At 39.6% G+C, this 18,741-nt stretch overlaps 1 protein-coding gene across 1 annotated transcript in view; it reads left to right on the plus strand.

Annotated features, from left to right (window-relative positions):
• FRK (fyn related Src family tyrosine kinase) overlaps window positions 1–18,741 on the plus strand; it is a 97,138-nt gene that overhangs the window by 38,205 nt on the left and 40,192 nt on the right. Inside the window, exon 2 of the mRNA XM_028117071.2 lies at window positions 13,660–13,781. Coding sequence (XP_027972872.1) covers window positions 13,660–13,781 — 122 coding nt within the window. The remainder of the gene's footprint in view (window positions 1–13,659; window positions 13,782–18,741) is intronic.

Raw genomic sequence — 18,741 nt, forward strand, 5'->3', positions numbered from 1 at the left:
TTTTTAAAGATTTTATGTATTTATTTGAGAGAAAGACAGAGAGCAAGGGCTGGGGGAGGGGCAGAGGGAGAAGCAGACTCTCCGCTGGTGGGACTCCATCCCAGGACCCCAGAATCGTGACCTGAGCTGAAAGCAGACATTTAAGCAGCTGAGCCGCTCAGGTGCCCCTGAGTTTATCCTCTTCAGAAGACATTTTGAGAGAGCAAATATTTTAACCTAGTTCAAGAAATTCATATTTTAATAAAACTACATTCTTTAAAACATAAATGTAACTGAAAAAAAAACACCCCAACTCTGCCCCTTCACCCTTATCCTCAGATGTGGACTAGTTTTTGATAGCAAGAGTATGCATAATTTTTCTGCTACCTTCTGCTGTGGAGAATGGTGTGAGAGGTGCTCTGCCTGAGGATATATCCTGCTAAAGAAAATTCTATTTTCAAAGCTCTGGTTGTTTGTACTGTTGAGAATCAAGACCTGGAATGGATGGGCCTTTATGGAGCAGAACAAATGAACATCTATTGGAGTATACAGAAGGCCCAGAATGCTCCTTTGGAGTGGGGGTGGGATTAAGAACTACATTGCTTTGCATATAAAATCAGGGGTATTTTGTTGTAAAAGCCTGATCCAGAGGAGAGGGGAAGGGCCTTAGCAACCTGGCAGGGGGCTCTGGACCTGAGGGATAAGAGCATTTTGGGAAATTCCCTCTTCAGGACACTTGGTATTAAATTTCCAGGAACAGAGAATTCTGATGTATTTGAACTTGTTACTCTAGATTGTACTTGGCTCTCCACAAATTTTACACAAAGTTCGGGCTGAATTTATATCTTTTGGTTGGGATGAAAATAAGAGAGTGGGGTCCGGTTTGGGGCAGAGTGGACCAGAGAGAACCAGGGTTTGGGGTGGGTGATGGCAGACATGAGAGAAAGTCTTTCCCTTCAAAGAATAGCTGTGCTTTTCAAAACTCAGCCCCAGGTTCCCAGCCTCAGAATGCTCTGGGGCACTTGGGAACCTGCAGCATCTGGAGCCCCACTTCCAAGCTGGGAGTACCTGTACACACTCTTCCTCGGCTTTCTTAGCAAACTGGGGTTTGAGAACTGAGGCCCTGGAGGAGGTTAAGAAGTGTGGCGGGGTGGATGGGGAGGGACAGTTTTCCTTCTCTCACGCAGCCTTTCCCCATAGCCGTTCCCAGGAGTGAGGCTGTAAGATACTTGTGCACCTGCCCTAGAATTAGAGAATTCTAAGCAAAAACAAGCAGAGAACTAATTTTCAGGTTTCAGAAAAATCCACCAGTGTGCTGGCAGAACCTTCCTTTTGTTTCCTGACAAATAGCTTGTTGGCACTGAAAACAAAAGGTGTATTTTCTGGCACTGTTTCCGGCTTTCCTTTTGACAAGAATAAGCTGCTTTGTGGATAGGTGCAGCTTCTACCATTTCAGGAGTCCAGTGGGGGACATTTACATAGGTTATAAATACTTCAGTTATTAATACTGGTGTGATTATTGATAATTATTAATGATAGCGATGTTGAGTTGGTAGCTGGGTGCACAGGATCAAATTACTAAAAAGAAAGGAAAAGAAAAAGAGAATATGTGTGTCCATTCTGACCTTTATGGACTCTGTCTCTCCTCTTGTCTGCCTTGGGACACCTGCTTCATTTAAACCCCTAAAAAGTCAGTGATACTAGTGCACATCTGTGATGGTAGCAGTGGGTTCACACCTACACACATACACACACACCCGCATACATCCACATCCACAACCACATCCACATCCACATCCACAACCACATCCACATCCGCATATATGCCTGTGTCTCTGTGCCGTGTGTGGGTTAAGAGAATAGAGATTTTGTTTTTCATTATATATTTGCCAAATGTGAAAGACAGTTTCACTTAAACATTTTGATTTTTATATGGATTTAAGAGATATCTATAAAGAAATCCTACCTCAGCTATTCCTTTATAATCAGAAATATTATTTCTATTCTATGTATAGTTATTTTTTTTATAAAAGGGTACTCTTCCTGTTAAACAGATTGTTCATTTTTCTTTGGCTAAAGAGCCATAGTGCCCAAGGAGACCCTTGGAGGATACCTGGAGCTTCTGGTGTTTTGCATTTCCATAAATATCAGTGATTGTCAATGAAGTTGATGGATATCATTTATTTCTTACCTAGAAAAAATGCTAATAGATATTGGCCAGGCGGCAGTTGAGAAATCTGGATATTGTCTCAATCCTAGAGTGGATTACAGTCCTCACTCATCTACTCCTTCCAAAGACTCTATCCAGTTTTTCTCCACAGCTGAGTTTATTTTGATTACTTTGACTTCAGGAACACACAGGCAAACCCTCTGGAATTCCCTCTGCCACATATTGCAGCCTACTGAGTGATTTTAAAAATTTACTCTCTCCTTCTTACGTTGCTTCATTTTTTTTCTCCTTTGCCCTTACCACCTTCGAACACACTGTATAATTACTCATTTATTTTATTTATTGTCTATCTTTCCCCATTATATGGGAGTCCAATAAAGGCAGGACTTTCTGTTTGTTCCATTCACTGCGCTATTTCTACCAACTAGAACTGAGCCTGACACATAGTAAGTGCTCAATAAATAATTGTTAAATGAAAAATGAATGAGTGAAGGAATTTTATGGTGGTAAGGCTGTGGTTATAGCTTTGTTACCTGCTCTTGCATGAACTTGGAAAAAAAAACACTTAGCCTTATTGAAGGAGATGTGTAGTTTCTGTCACAGGCATCATTGAGAATTTAATGAAACACTGGACTCTCTTCCCAGAGAATGCACGTACTCATTAAAACACATTTACAATAAAAGTTTCAGAGGTTTACACATGGACCCTCATAAAAATTTCTTTCTAGTTCTAAAATTCTGATCACCTCTCCTGTGTCCCTCCCATAGAATAATTCTCCCTTGCTCTTGCCTTCCACATTTTCATCTCTTAAACTTATTCATTAAATGATTTTTAGAAAAAACAAGTCAAAATTTCCCATCATTTTTGCAGGTGTGCTCAGAACTCAAAATTCTTTACTTTGTTAAATCTTAATTGGAATATCTTATCAACCTCCTAATGTACTTTTTGAATATTTACCGAAGATCTACCTCAACTGTGGAGTTAGTAGTTTCTACATGGGAGTACATATAAACATCGAAGAACTGGTTTTGTTTCTTCTTCATTTAATCGACCCTCTCCCACCCCCCATTGCCCACCAAACCAGGCTGCTCACAGACATGCTGCTGGTTCTTCACCTGTGACATGCCCTTGTCCTTCATTTCTTTGGGTTTCTCATCTCTTCCAAATCCTTATTCCAAGTGTCTTTTCTCTAAGATGCCTTCCCTTTTTTTTTAAATTTTATTTTATTATGTTATGTTAATCACCATACATTACTTCATTAGTTTTTGATGTAGTGTTCCATGATTTATTGTTTGCGTATAACACCCAGTGCTCCATTCAATACGTACCCTCTTTAATACCCATCACCAGGCTGACCCATACCCCCACCCTCCTCCCCTCTAGAACCCTCAGTTTGTTTCTCAGAGTCCATAATCTCTCATGGTTCATCTCCCCCTCTGATTTTCCCCCTTCATTTTTCCCTTCCTACTATCTTCTCTCTCTCTCTCTCTCTTTTTTTTAACATATAATGTATTATTTGTTTCAGAGGTACAGGTCTGTGATTCAACAGTCTTACACAATTCACAGCACTCACCATAGCACATACCCTCCCCAATGTCTATCACCCAGCCACCCCATCCCTCCCACCCCCCACCGCTCCAGCAACCCTCAGTTTGTTTCCTGAGATTAAGAATTCTTCGTATCAGTGAGATCATATGATACATGTCTTTCTCTGATTGACTTATTTCACTTAGCATAATACCCTCTAGTTCCATCCACATTGTTGCAAATGGCAAGATTTTGTTTTTTGTTTTTTTTTTTTTTGATGGCTGCATATAAGATGCCTTCCCTTACTGACACACTTGATTTGCTTATTTCTTGGATTGCAGTTCCCTTAGCAATTAAATGCTCCTTTTGTTTTTGTCACTTCTTTTTTATTTATTACTCAGTTAAAGTGATCTCTTATCCCTCCCTTCATAATCTAAAATTCTCAAAGGGAAAGAAATATACCCTTCTTTTGCTCTTATGCTTCTTCATCTGTTTTCCATATAGTTAGTATGAAATGAATGTTACTGATATATTTTAGCAAATGAAGCACACAGAAAACTATATCTGTATGACCATGTACGGTAATAAGAAGGTAAAGTTACCTTCAAGTTGTATACTTTCTGATTTGGGATAAAGGATTTAACGAAAGTATATGATGACATGGAGTGTAATGTTATTAACCCATCTAGAAGAGGGTACACACGTGGACTACTAGCTCACTAGACTCAACATTTGGTCTTGTTCCTTCTGTGAACATTCCCAAAGAACAAGTTATTTTGTAGATCTTTATTTTTTTTAAGTAAAATCTATGCCCAGTGTGGGGCTTGAACTCACTACTCCGAGATCAAGAGTTGCATGCTGTATCGACTGAGCTAGCCAGGTGCCCCACATTTTGTAGATCTTTAAGAATACTCAGTGCTTTAAATAAAGTGGGATGAGATAATATCATTCATGACTCTGGGAATTAAGATTCTTTAAAATTAAGTGAATTAAAAAGTTCCTTTCATTTTTCCTTCTTGGAAGTGAGAAAGGAAATGATTCATGAGAGGAAATAACTATTGTGGGTTTTGTGTGTGTGTGTGTGTGTGTGTGTGTGTGTGTGTGTGTGTGTGTTGATAGGAAACTGAGTGGGGCTATCACTTCTGAAATTAGAACTCCCTATAACTATTAAAAAGTCATACTAGTACCCAAAAACTTATTCAAATAAAGAATTGGAGTGAACATTTGTGGTATTTTGTGAAGTAAGGCATTTTCCTAGACATTATAAAATCAATTGCATTTACTTTCTTTGGATGTGACAAAGATGGAAATTCCTTAATGATTGATGCTTTCAACTCTAATATTTCTCTCGTTTCTAGGACAAACATTATCACAAATGTACAAAAACAAAGCAGACACGCTTAATGATTGGAAATGCCATTATATATTCACACACTTTATTTATTAATTTATTTTAAGTAAGCTCCATGCCCAGTTGGAGGGCTTGAACTCCTGACCCTGAAATCAAGAGTTGCATGCTCCACCTACTGAGCCAGCAGGCACCCTTGTTTTTTATTTTTAAAAGAGAAATCAATATTAGTTTCCATTTCCTTTTATACAAATAGGAGGTGGTTGTGAGACCAAAGCAGTGCCTTCAGATTGAATCCCTATCTGAACTTTATTATGCTCTTCAACTTTTTGTGAGGAATTGCTTTTGATTACTAGACACTGGCAGGTGGGTTCAGGTTATAATCATATCCTTACAAACATATAGCACCACACCTTCCGCAGGGGTGAAAGTACCAATGAGTTCCTCTTACTTCCTTTCTAAAGAAGTTCCTTCAAAATTCCCTTTTTATGATGACTGTACAGGTGAACAATAACAAAAAAGCTTTGTCAAATGAACCAAGCAAGGAGCTTCCTGGTTTCTTTGTGATTGCAAGTCATACCTCAGACATTGAAGGTGACATCGTCGCTTTATCACACATTTTTTTACATGTGTGCAGCCTTGATACGCTTGTGTGTGGGAGGGCAGGAAAATCAGCTCTATTTTTGACCTTTACATTCATAGGCAAATGTTCTCTTTGGGAGAAGAAAGTGGTCAGATTGGAATCTGTGGTCTGTGGCCAATTAACATCTGAATCTGTGTTGCAACTGGCCCAGGACAGATAAGGCTTCTCCCTTAAGTGTTTACCACTCAAAGTATGTGGCAAGCGCAGATAAATGATTACATGAACACAGGTTTTATCTAGTTCAACATGCAGTATAAACTGGAAGACATATATAAATGCCCACATTGAAGTACAGTGTATTGTTTCATCAACAGGTATTTAACTGTTCCAAAAGGTATATGGGGTGTTTTCAGTTAGGCTTTGTACCGGAGAGGTCTGCAGCCTCAAGTGAACGTGGAATAATAATAATAAAATAATAATAATAATAATAATAATAATAAAGCAGCTCTAACTTTTGTATGCTACATGTGAAACCGAAGGGTGGTCACTGAAGACTGGGAATTCTGGGGAAGCAGATTTAAGTGATGCCAGTGCAAATAGCCATAAGAAAATGAGTTTAGCTAGAGCCGAAGAGTTGATGGTGGGGAAGACATTGTTCAGGAAGTGGCCGGTGTCCAGATGGTAGAGGGCCTGAAATTCCAAGTCAATAAGGATTTTATTCCATAAGCAAAGGAAACCCTTAAAACTTATTATGTGTATGTATGCCTTGGTGAGATGTATCAGGTCATATGATCAAATGATTAATCTAGTGGCGGTGGCATAAGCAAGGTGGGGGAGTCTAAGGTAATGCATGTAACACCATAACAGCAGTCCCTGGCTCCTTGTCCGTGATCAATAAGCAGAAGCTGTTAATATTAAAGAGGACAGAGAGTAAAATATTGCCATGATCTAAGTGGTGATGTTAAAGTGGACAAACGTTGTGATGAGGGAAATGAAAAGGAGGGAATGCATAACAAAATACATATGAGCATTATTTGCTTTTTCTTTGTCCTTATCATGCTATGTTCACTTTCTGTGAGCTAAGTGGGCTGCTGAGCCTCAGGAGACTTTGTAGAGGAGAGGGACATGCTTACCTGGACAGGAAGGGAACTTCACAGGGGCTGTCCTGACAATGTTGCTGAGACGCAGATAGATGCAGGGGAATCATATGGAACTGCCATAGCTCAAGGGACCATGAGTTCACACCTTACTTACATTTAGATATGATAAATGACTAAATGTGGATGATGAGTGTACCCTGCAAACTATAGGTGTTTTGCAAATGTTTGTGTCTCTGATGTCTCCCAAGCCACGCTGGTGAGGATGATGGGAGGTTTTATCCACTGTGACATGTGTCTGTGAAGACTATGAGGAAGAAATGAGGAAATATTAATGGACGTACCACATCTTTATTTTTTTTTAATTTTATTTATTTTTTTAATTAAGGAGGCTCCACACCCAATGTGGGGCTTGAACTTGGTACGCTGAGATCAAGAATTCTATGCTCTACCAACTGAATCAGCCAGGTGCCCCTGGAGGTATCATGTCTGTTTACATATTGATTTCCCTAAATTTTGATTGATATCTATATTTTTTAAATGTTGATATTCAGTAATAACACATAAATTCTGTTGTTTTCTTTTTAAGACTGATTTTGTCTTTTTTGTCAAAGTACTTCCAGTTATCACAGTACAGCCTTTTTGAATTAGTAAAATTGCCTACTGCCACCTGGTGGCAGCATGTCCTAATCAAGAATGGGCAGGCAGGACCAAAAAATCACTAGGGAGGAACCTTCCAATACAAACACATCTAGAAAAGTGAGATCACGTTCACATATTTATCACATTTTTTTCATGACCTCACGCCTAACATGCCTAAAACCAAATATATAATTTCTCCCTTAAATTAGTTTTCTGAAAATAGGTGCTATTTATTGAACATGAATGTAGCCAGGCATCCAACACTTGATATACATCATTTTTTCTTTTTTACTCTCAAAACAAACCTACCAGGCAGTTGTTGTTGTTGTTATTATTATTATTATTATTATTATTTTTGCTAACAAATGACGAAATCTGGGCATAGAGAGGTTAATTTTCCCAGTGAGGTGCTGTAGCTCTTAATCATTATGGTACTTTTTTTTTTTAAAGATTTTATTTATTTATTTGACAGAGAGAGACAGAGCAGGAACACAAGCAGGGGGAATGGGAGAGGGAGAAGCAGGCTTCCCGCCGAGCAGGGAGCCCGATGTGGGACTCGATCCCAGGACCCTGGGATCATGACCTGAGCTGAAGGCAGACGCTTAATGACTGAGCCACCCAGGTGCCCGGTACTCTGTCTTTAATGCGTTGCCCAGTATATTGTTCTTCAGTCATCCAGATTTGAAACCCTGGGGTCATGTTTGCTCTTCTGTTTGTTTCCCTTCTCATCCATCAGCACCTGTCCTGTACTCTTTTGAGATTTTTCTTGTATCTATCAATTCTAACTGCCAAAGTTTCTACTTCAGCTCTCTTACAGCATGCAGATTTTTATAGCTTATTTCTGATTGGCTTCCTTAGATTTTTTCTGTTTAAGTAGATTGCAAAGTAATATAAAACTACATCTTGCTGTAAATATCCACATTATGGAGAAGAATGCAGAGTAAAAAGTGAAAGTTGGTTTTTGGTTTTTTTGGCCATCGGTTTTGCTATCTCTCACTAATCTCTAGAGAAGTAAGCACATATAAGTTTTGGTTTGTTGGGTTTTAAAATATAGATAAAACTAATATTTTGATTCCTCTGCAGTTTACTCTTTTTCATTCAGGAGTATGTCTTGCAGATCTTTCTGGGTCTGTGCTACAGAATTTACACACAGTAGACGCTGGATAAATGTTTGCAAAATAAACCTTAGACTTCAATTACATACTCCTTTCATCCAAAACAGATATTATGCTTTTTGCTCCATTTTCTATTTGAAGCATTTCCTTCTCTTTTTTGGTTATTCTTAATCAAGATCTCTTTCATGGCAAGTATGGCATAGCAATAAAGATTAGTTTCATTAAAGATCAATAAAATGTGTGTGTAGTGTCATTTTACTGGATAATTTTCACATGTAAACACCAAACTCTAACAGTATTCTCAGCTGTCTCATAAAGATTTTTAATTTTTTTTACTATTCCTATAACTCAGTAGTTCTCAAATTTTCCTGGGCATCAGAGGCACCTGGAGACTTACTGAAACCTAGATTGTTGGGCACCACCCCACAGTCTCTGATTCAGTAGGTATGGGGGATACCTGCAGATTTCCCTTTCTAACAAGTTTGCACGTGATGCCAATGCTCCTGGTCCGGGAACCACACTTTCAAGGGTCACTAACCTGTAAGACTCTCCCAGGATCTGTCCTGGGATATCCTGATCACTTCTCAGCACTCACCATTTACTGCACACAAGAATTACAGCAGAAAGAGGCATTAAAAGTGGCTGTGGTGAGCATGCTGGGATGTGCGTGACCCTCTGGAATGGGGCCAACAGGGGCTCTAGCAGGCAGAATGGAGAAGAATGACGGTTCTGCCACAGGCTCAGACCACAGGTTAAGGCACAATTTTCCCATGTGCAGAGGGTGGAAAGAACTGTCTTTCTCCGATTAGTCTCCACAGCAGCACGTGCCCTAATGATTCAGCACATGCTCTAACGTAGAGTGGTTGCGTCATCATTGAGTATGAAAGATGGCATTATAATGCCACTACATCCAGAAAACAATTTTTTATTTATAGTCACTTCCTGGTGGTAGTCAGCCAAGTAAAATTCCAGGTATTAAGTGAGCAGATGCATCCAGTCAAATATTTATATCTATTTCATTACTGTGGAGTCAATACTGGTGTGATTTGCCTTGTGAAGTGAGTGTACAAAACTCTTATACAAGAATCCAAAATTGGTGAGAAAAAAAGGATTTATGGGGCGCCTGGGTGGCTCAGTCTTTAAGCGTCTGCCTTCGGCTCAGGTCATGATCCCAGGGTCCTGAGATCGAGCCCTGCATCGGGCTCCCTGCTCAGCGGGAAGCCTGCTTCTCCCTCTCCCACTCCCTCTGCTTGTGTTCCCTCTCTCGCTGTGTCTCTCTCTGTCAAATAAATAAATAAAAGCTTTAAAAAAAAAGGATTAAAAAAATTACCACAGTTTCTCTCTACAAATGTTATAAAGTTACTATATCTTTGATTTACAAAACTGCTTGCTTATACATATATTGGGCAGAGAAAATACATCATTTACAGATTTGATTAAATAAAATACAAATGTATGTATATAAAACATATAATAGAATTTATTCTTAAGGATGATGAGATATATGAGATATAATCATACTTCTAAGAATTTAATCTGCTAGATAAATTGTAATTCTTGTAAAGGTTTAAATATTTATATTTTGAGCAAACATTTTAATGCTGATGCATAATCAATGCACTCAGAATCAAGGAAATGCATGGGCTTGATCAGTATATTTGATCCATGTTGCTAATGTGCTTGAAATATTTGTGCAAAGAAATTTTGCCATTTCTGGAAATGGAGTAAAAAAATGTTATTAGCTATTAACTATTAGCTTTCATTAAGCATGCAACTGTCCATAAAAATATATAGTGTTTTTTATGTGTTCACTTAAACTTTACATAAAGGACATTATAGTAGTATGTGTCATTCTTCAGCTCCTTTTTGTCCCTCAACAATTTGTTTTGACTGCTGTATGTTATTCTATCTTTTATCTACAACTAAGTTTATCTATTCCCCTGCAATGGACATTTAGATTGTTTCCAATTTTTCAGTGCTAGAATTCTTCAGTGATCTTGTGATTTATTTCCTTGAGCACATATGGTATATAATCTAGAAGTGAAATTGAATGGTATATAAATGGTATGCAGCCTTATTAGATATTGCCAGGTTTTTCTCTGAAGTAGTTGTACCACATGATATTGCCTCTAGTATTGTATGAAGGTTCTTGTTTCACATTTTTCCTGATACCTGAATGTGAAAGTTTTAAATTTTGTCTAGCCTGAAAAGTGTGAAATTTCATTGTTTTATTATTTATTGGTATAGATAATACTGGTACAGATAGAGACTGTGCTTATTTTCTTATTTTTATTAGTTAATGGATTTTCCTTTTCTGTGAACTGTACAATTATATACTATGCCAATTTTTCTACTGTGTTGTCTCTTTATAAAAAATTCTTTCTAGGAGCGCCTGGGTAGCTCAGTCGGTTAAGCATTTGCCTCCGGCTCAGGGCGTGATCCCGGAGTCTTGGGGTCATGGGCCCCCTGTTCACTGGGGAGTCTGCTTCTCCCTCTCCCTCTGCCCCTGCCTGTGCTTTCTCTCTCTCTGTCAAATAAATAAATAAAATCTTTAAAAATATATATTTATTCTGAGAGAGCGGGCGTGCACCAGTGCAGGGGAGGAGCAGAGGGAGAGGGACAGAATTCCAAGCAGACACCCCTCTGAGCGCAGAACCCAAGGCAGGGCTTGACCCCATGGCCCCTAAGACCATGCATGACCCGGCTGAAATCAAGAGTAGGGCACCTAACCAACTGAGCCACCCAGGCGCCCCGTGTTTTTTTTTTTTAATTGATTATAGGTCTCTATGTAATCTGATTACTATGCCTATTCTTGGTTATATACTTTGCAAATATTTTCTCCAGGTCTGTGGTTTGTATTTTAATTTTATTTCACGATAATCTTGCTGTTGTAGAAGTTTTTAATTGTGGTATAAGAAATATTATCAATCTTTTCCCTTAAGGTTTTTATGTCTTTTTCTTTTTCTTTTTCTCTTATCTAAGAAACCCTCCCTAGTCTGGTAGCCTCACAAAGTTTTTAAAGTTTGCATTAGGTCATTAATCTACATAGAACAATGTTGTATGTTGTAAGTAGTATCAATTTTTTTTTCCGTATGGATTACTCATGGTACTAATATTGGTTATTGAATAATCTGCACTTTCATCTCTAATTTGTGTGTTTGGGTCTGTTTGAGGTTTTTTTCCCCCCCCCATTATTCTATTGACTTATTTCTGTAGTCATAGAAAACATGCATTTCTATTTTTCTGTGAATTCATTACATAACCCCTTGGAATGTTTCCCTGGCTTCCATAGTTTCTGTCCGACAAACAGTAGTCTGTGGACATCAGTTTGGTCCCTGATATTGAATCGGTGAGGTGGTCATTAGTGCAGTCTACCACGTAGGATTCCAGCTCTGCCTTCTGGGAAACGGTGCGACTGCGTTTCCTACTCTCTTTGCATTTAGGCACAAACATAGGACTTATTTGCAAGAGTTTCATTCTTGTATAGAAGCTTTAACTAGAAACTCCAGGAACCAGTCTGTGATTGGCCACATGTCTTACTCCTGCCTCAGCCATCGTGGAAGCGTGGAGACAGAAATGCCCTGGTAGTGCTAGTGATAGACCTAGAGCAGAGCCCTGGGCGACCTTTCGGACATGCAGCTGAGGGAAAAACAGGTCTTCATTGTCTTAAACCATGGAGATTTTTAGCACTGTTCATTACTCTAATATAACCTGGCTTATCCTAACTGATATAGTTAAGATTGTGTAATTTCCAACTTGATGATTGGCAAAATGGTAAACAAGCACCTTGCCTTTGCTAGGAGGTAATGATTATGTTTTAATGTCTCTCTTTTCACTTCCTTTCCCCTCTTCCTTCCAATTGTATCACCCTCAGTGCACTCATACTCTCCAATATCCATGACCTGTCAGACCAGTTGGACCCAATTTGGTATGGCCTGTATGTCCTCCCTCAGCCTGCAGCTCCTCACACAGCCTGTGTATCTTCCCTCAAGCCTACATTTCCTCTCTTTGAGTGTCTACATTTTTAAAGATGATACCCGAAAAGATAAAATCTGTACCTAAGATTTTGTTGTACCTAAAATCTTAAATGATAAAGATTAACTTTGTGACTCTAGAGTGAGGGGCCATCAGTGAAAAGCAGGTTTTCTCAACTTCCTTTTATTATAACATTAGTGTCTACTGACTCGATATACATCTTAGGCTGGCTCCAGCGTTACAATCCATAATTCTTGGGGCGCCTGGGTGGCTTAGTTGGTTAAGCATCCAACCCTTGATTTCAGCCCAGGTCATGATCCCAGGGTCCTGGCATCGAGCCCTGCATTGGGCTCCCTGCTCAGCGGGGAGTCTGCTTCTCCGTCTCCCTCTGTCTGCTGCTTCCCCTGCTTGTGCTCTCTCTGTCAAATAAATAAATAAATAAAATCTCAAAAATAAAATAAAGTCCATAATTCTTTGTTAGGGTTAATCACATTCACAAACGTGTGTGTTCAGTATCTGACTTTTATATTTCTGGAATGTTCAGGATAGGAGGGTAAAGATAAGAAGTGGGGGTGGCCCTAGGAAGATACTTCCCAGGTGGAAGCATCTTTTTCACATCATCTCTCCACCAAGGACAATTTCCTTTATATTTGATAAGTTTCTCCTAAACATGCAAAATTGTCTCATATTATGGTGGCATTGGGCAGTAATGGATGGGGTGGGGGGGGGAAGGAATTAATGCCCAGAGAACTACATTTTTAATTGTTCACACTTTAATGTGGAGTATATGAATCCATTGATTGGAATGTTTGCCTCCTCACACCTAGAAGGTGTTAGGTGAGGTGGTGAAAGTTTGATGGTGATGATGAGTAATTATAGAGCATGGAACCCAGCCGGCTAATGTGGTGGGCCCACCCTGGAGGCTTTGAATTTGACAGAAGGAGGACACATTACCTCTCAGACAGAATACAGATGTGAGAAGGAATGTGGTAGCAGGCATCAGCCAAATTCCTATTATATAATTTTTAAAAGGCTCCTGGTGAGGGTTACAGACATCCAGAAAAATCATCTCAAGTATCGAAAGGTACATTTATACCTGTAATAGTTTCACTGAAGAATAGCAAACATTTCTGATGTTCGAACACTTTCTTGCCAAACTTTCTGCTCCTTAAAAAAATGACTCTTGATTGGTTAATTAAAGTTTACATCTGTCTCTTTTTAGGTGGTTCTTTGGAGCAATCAAGAGAACAGATGCAGAAAAACAACTATTATATTCAGAAAATCAGACTGGTGCCTTTCTAATCAGAGAAAGTGAAAGCCAGAAAGGAGATTTCGCCCTTTCAGGTATGGGCATTATTTTGTGTGATTTAGGTGTGGGTTTGAGAGTCTGTAGGAATGAACCTGCTGTGTGAACATGGACAAGTTAATCTGAAATTTGCCTTATTTCTTATTTTCATAATTAAGTACCAAATTAAATCTGAACTACCCAAGAGTAATACAGAAATTAGCAAGCAGTTTCTATCTATGGATAGGAGTCTCTGTAAACAAATACATGCGCTCTGGATATGAAATGAAAATCATATAGATCTGGCCGCATTTTCTCACTTTTGTATTACCTAAGGGTCTATCCTTCTAGGGAAATGATAAGCAAAAAAGTGAAAACTACACTGTTGTCAAAATTGATCTTTCCCCAATATAGTTTGAGTTTTTGCATTTCATTTGTCTTTGCCTGGTAAATAGAAAATGAATTGAAATGCTGGATGCAATTGCATTTAGTTAACTCCATGACATGTAAAATTTAGCCAAATGTAGTTAGTTTTCTAACTAAGAGTCAAATACATGTTTACTTTATGTTGTCTTAGGAAGGAAGAAACACCTGAGAATTGTCTTTGATAATTACAGGTGCTTACATGCATGTCTCTGCCTTCAAGAATCTGTTTCTCGGGGTGCCTGGGTGGCTCAGTCAGTTAAGCATCCAACTCTTGGTTTTGGCCCAGGTCACGATCTCGGGGTCATGATATGGAGCCCCCCCACCCCCAACTCGGGTCAGGCTCCACACTCAGCAGGGAGTCTGCTTGAGATTCTCTCTCTCTCCCTCTGCCCTTCCTCCTGCTCATGCTCTCTCTCTCTCTCTCTCACAAATAAAGAAGTCTTTAAAGAATCTGTTTCTCGGTGTATGTTGCAAGGCCACAGAACGTCCTTTCTTCAAGACCATCCAGACCATCTGTCATGTGAGACTTTTTCTCTCCTGACTCTGCTCTGACCTCTGTTTTGTCCAGGCGCATTGTGTGCTATTATCCCCTTTAAAGCGTGCACTCTGTCTAGATATAAACCTTTTGGGGGAAGGGATTTTGCCTTCCTTTATCCCTGTTGCCCTGCAGTAAATGTTTATTAAACACCATGCCCAGGCACCTGATTTTGTCTGCCTGGCTCACTGAGCTGAAGTCAGGACAGCCTCCAGGGTGCACCGGGGAAGCAGGCCTTGAGCTCACATGTCCTAGGAACTTTGATTGAACCTGAACTCAGGCCAGACTGTGTGTGTTGGGGACCCATTTTTCTTACTTACACTAGGCAGTCCAAATATCGGGGCAGATGGATGGGACCTGGAAAGGATTAAGGGCAGAGGTGTTGAAGCACCTTTTTTCAGAGGTTCCATCCTTCAGCCCCTGCCTCATCCTGCACCAAATGAATGTGGTGTTCTCAAATTGTTTGGCTTCAATCCACCCCTCCTTAGAGGATGCTGTTCTGATTACCGTTTTTGAAATGTGCTCCAGTATGATGTGCCACTGACCTTTCTAATCTTGCTTATACCCAAGGTGATAATAAAACAGTACAATGACTGATACAGGATAGGCATTCGCCACTTAGAATTGATGACCCATCAGCCTGTGACTTCATACCAGGGCACACCTATACACACCCAGGTGACATACATGAATATTTTATTAGATCTAATAACTTTTTTCTGATCATGAAAGCAATATCAACATTGTTATATAAATAGAGAAGCTCAAAGAAGAATCAAAAATATCACCTTCTGAAGATGTATTTTTAATACCGAAATACCTTTCCTGGCAAGCTTTTTTTTCTGTGCTTCATCTGTAAGTATATTTATTTAAACAAACACACCCTCATATTCAGAAAATAAATGGAGATCATCTTATAAAGAAAAGTAAATATAGATATGTGTATATATGCATATCTATATTTATATATACATACACACAAACTTGTGTGTGCACACACACAGTGGATCTAGGCTGCATTTTTCTTATTCTGTCTCTCAGTGTCCTGTGAACAATTTTGCATGTCCTTTCATATTCGTCTACATCATTATCTTTAGAAACCACATAACCTACATTGTATGGGTAATTCATCATTTAATCTATTTCATGTTTTATGTATTTTCATTATTTTTAGCTGTTTTGCTGTTAATAAAGTATGATGCAGTGAACATCCTTATAGATAAATATTTGAAGATTTCCATGAGACTATTATACTCAGAGGAAGAAAAACGAGTCTTTTGGAAATCTCTATGCTTAATGATAAGAGATAGAAGAGAATTCCTAATTTAAGTGCATCCATGTTTGTTTATTTGGCTTTCCCAATACTTATATGCAAAATTAGGTAATCATTATTTAGCTAAGAGCTAGATTATATGTTTTAGATTAGCATTAAACATAGAGAAGAAGATTTCCATGAGGAAAACAAACTAAAAGTAGAATTGCTTGAGTTATATGTTTGAATAATGCCCAGGCTGCAGTGACTGTTCTGAACACTTTCTAAGAATATTATGGAACAAAACAGCTTTACAGGCTTAGAACAAAATTACAAGGATATTGACTTTTATGTGCTGAGAATACTCTAGTGCTTGCTTATGGATTTAGGAAGCTTTGTAGGACTTTCTTGGAAACCAGCATATCATTATATATTCTTTTTGAATGAAGTCAAATGATTTAGAGTCTTTCAAACAAATTATCTGATTGCTGTATATTCACTGGGGGACAAAGTAAATGCAGACCATTATATTCTACTGAAAAGAAAATTTTCTTATTAGCCAGAAGGAGGGTGATCCAAGAGAAAAATGGAAAGAAAAAGGTCTTCAGTATGTCCACATTAACACAAACAAATACACCAACAAACAACCCAACTGCTGACTGTTGATTACCACTGAGGATCTTCAGATATACCATGGATTTATTTCTTAGCGCAGTTGTTCCCTTAATAAGTCTGAATTGATGGTCTTCCATTTTGCTGACTTGTGTGCTGCCAAAGGAAGGCAAATAATACCCCTTTTTTATCCCTGTCTTTCCCACATGCATTTTCTTTAGAAGTATTGTCTTTATTCCTTGGGCAGCATTGGCTTGCAGCTGTCAGAAGAGCTTCATGATGGAGCATGATTTATTGGTGCTAGGGCAGGCTGGAGAAGCAGCAGCCCAAGGTTGGGGTGGGTGCTAATTGGCCTGTTGTGATCCTTGCATGGCTGTCAGCTCTTCTGAGGTCTGAGTAGATCTGGAAAGAGAGTTAGGGCCGTGACACTTCTCATAATGGCAAGACATTAATTAGCTGTGAATTATAGCAGCACTTTTGGATATTACATATTATATGTGGTAGCCAGAGAATCTGTCTTCATTTGATGCCTGACAGGTAGTTTTAGCAGCCCTACTGTTATTTCTCACTGGTAGTGAATTGTTTTTCTGATAAAAAATATAAAATTTCGATTGCATGTCAACTTGTTTGGCTATTTTTTGACTTCAATGAAGTCCTTTAAAGACAATCATTATTGTTATTACCATTAATATTAAGTTGATGTTTGAGTTCTATACGCATTTATATTATTGTTTAAAATACACTTTGAAGAAAATACACTTTGAGGGCTAAAACTGGGCTGCAGGTAGGTTTTTCAGAAGAGATTCTGCATTGCACATTGTAATTTCACTTTAGGCAACTCTGCATACAAAAGCCTCCAGAGTAGTAGAGGGAATTCCAGATTAGTCCTCAGTGAAACCCTTTCAAGAGCAAGCGATAACAGATTGAGGATAGTTGAAAAATGACCACATCGATGACACGAGGCAAACAAGCTCCTCAGCAGTATTCAGGGAGATGCATTCAGGAGTTGACATCATTTATTTGTACATTTGCTTATTTCTTCAACAAACATTCAGGTGCCTACCATGGGCCAGGCCTTTGCTAGGTGAAGGGCAGTGAAGACAGCAAGGCACAGTCCCTGGGCCCAGTCTTTGGGAAGATTATAAGCTGTCTAGTGAGAGGCGGTGGGGGCAGGGACCCAGTCTCTAAGGAGGGGGGCAAAGAGGTTTCACAGAGGAGGAAGCATTTGTGTTCTGGCCAATTTCTGTTGCCAGGTAGCAGTGTGGGAAGGCAAATGCACAGGGTTATATGTCTGTGTGTGTGTGTGTGCGTGTGCGTGTGTAGTGGGGATGGAGTTGAGGAGAGGAGAGAAGGAATAGTAGAAAATGAGCCTGGAAAGGAAAGTGGGAGCGACACCGTTTAGGGCCTTGTGTACCATGTGAGGAATTTGGACCTTGTTCTACAGGGGGAAGTTTTAGGCAGAAAGCGACCTGGTCTGACCTTCGAGAGCTTGTGAAGGGACGAGGTTTACAGGTGATAGTCTGCAGAGGAGTGACAGGCAAACACAGTGGCATCACTTGTCACTGTTTGAAATCACAGGTGCAAGGTGGCAGAGTTCATCAGCATTACGCACAAAGGGGCAACGGGACCCAAGCTCAGCTGGTCCCACTGAGGCTCCACTCAGGCACAGGGCAGCCCCAGAAGCCACAGGGCCCATCTGTTGCTGAGCTTTTCTTATGGGGCAAGTGTGGGAATCGCCCGAGGATTCACAACAGCAGCTTTGTCTTGGTGCAGTCTGGGCTTGGATATCAACTGTTTGCCAGGTTGTTTGGAAATCTCACCACCTATGGGCTTCGGGCATGGTGGGAACTGCAGCTCCTTTTTCATCCAAGGAAACCATGGGATTTCTTAGAAGTGGAGTTTAGGTGCAGCCCCTCCTGATAGAGGGTGACAGTGAAACAGGCCCAGTGGGTCCTTGCCACACAATCAAGAATGAACTCCTAGGGTTCTTCACTAGAGAGTCCTGCTTATCTCCACAGATGACAGCCTGAACCAGGGCAGAGGTATGGCAAATAGAGAGGAGGAAAGGGAGGTGAGAAAGAATTAGAAGATGGAACTGACAGGAGTTGGTGGCTGATCAGAAATGGGGTACTGTCGGGACGCAGAATCTGGGATGACTCGGATCTCTGACTTGAGTGAGGGGGGGATAGTGTCA

The sequence above is a fragment of the Eumetopias jubatus genome, unplaced genomic scaffold (assembly GCF_037043125.1).
Source record: "Eumetopias jubatus isolate StellerSeaLion01/CBP00866 unplaced genomic scaffold, mEumJub1_p1.0 scaffold_6, whole genome shotgun sequence".
Taxonomy (NCBI): domain Eukaryota; kingdom Metazoa; phylum Chordata; class Mammalia; order Carnivora; family Otariidae; genus Eumetopias; species Eumetopias jubatus.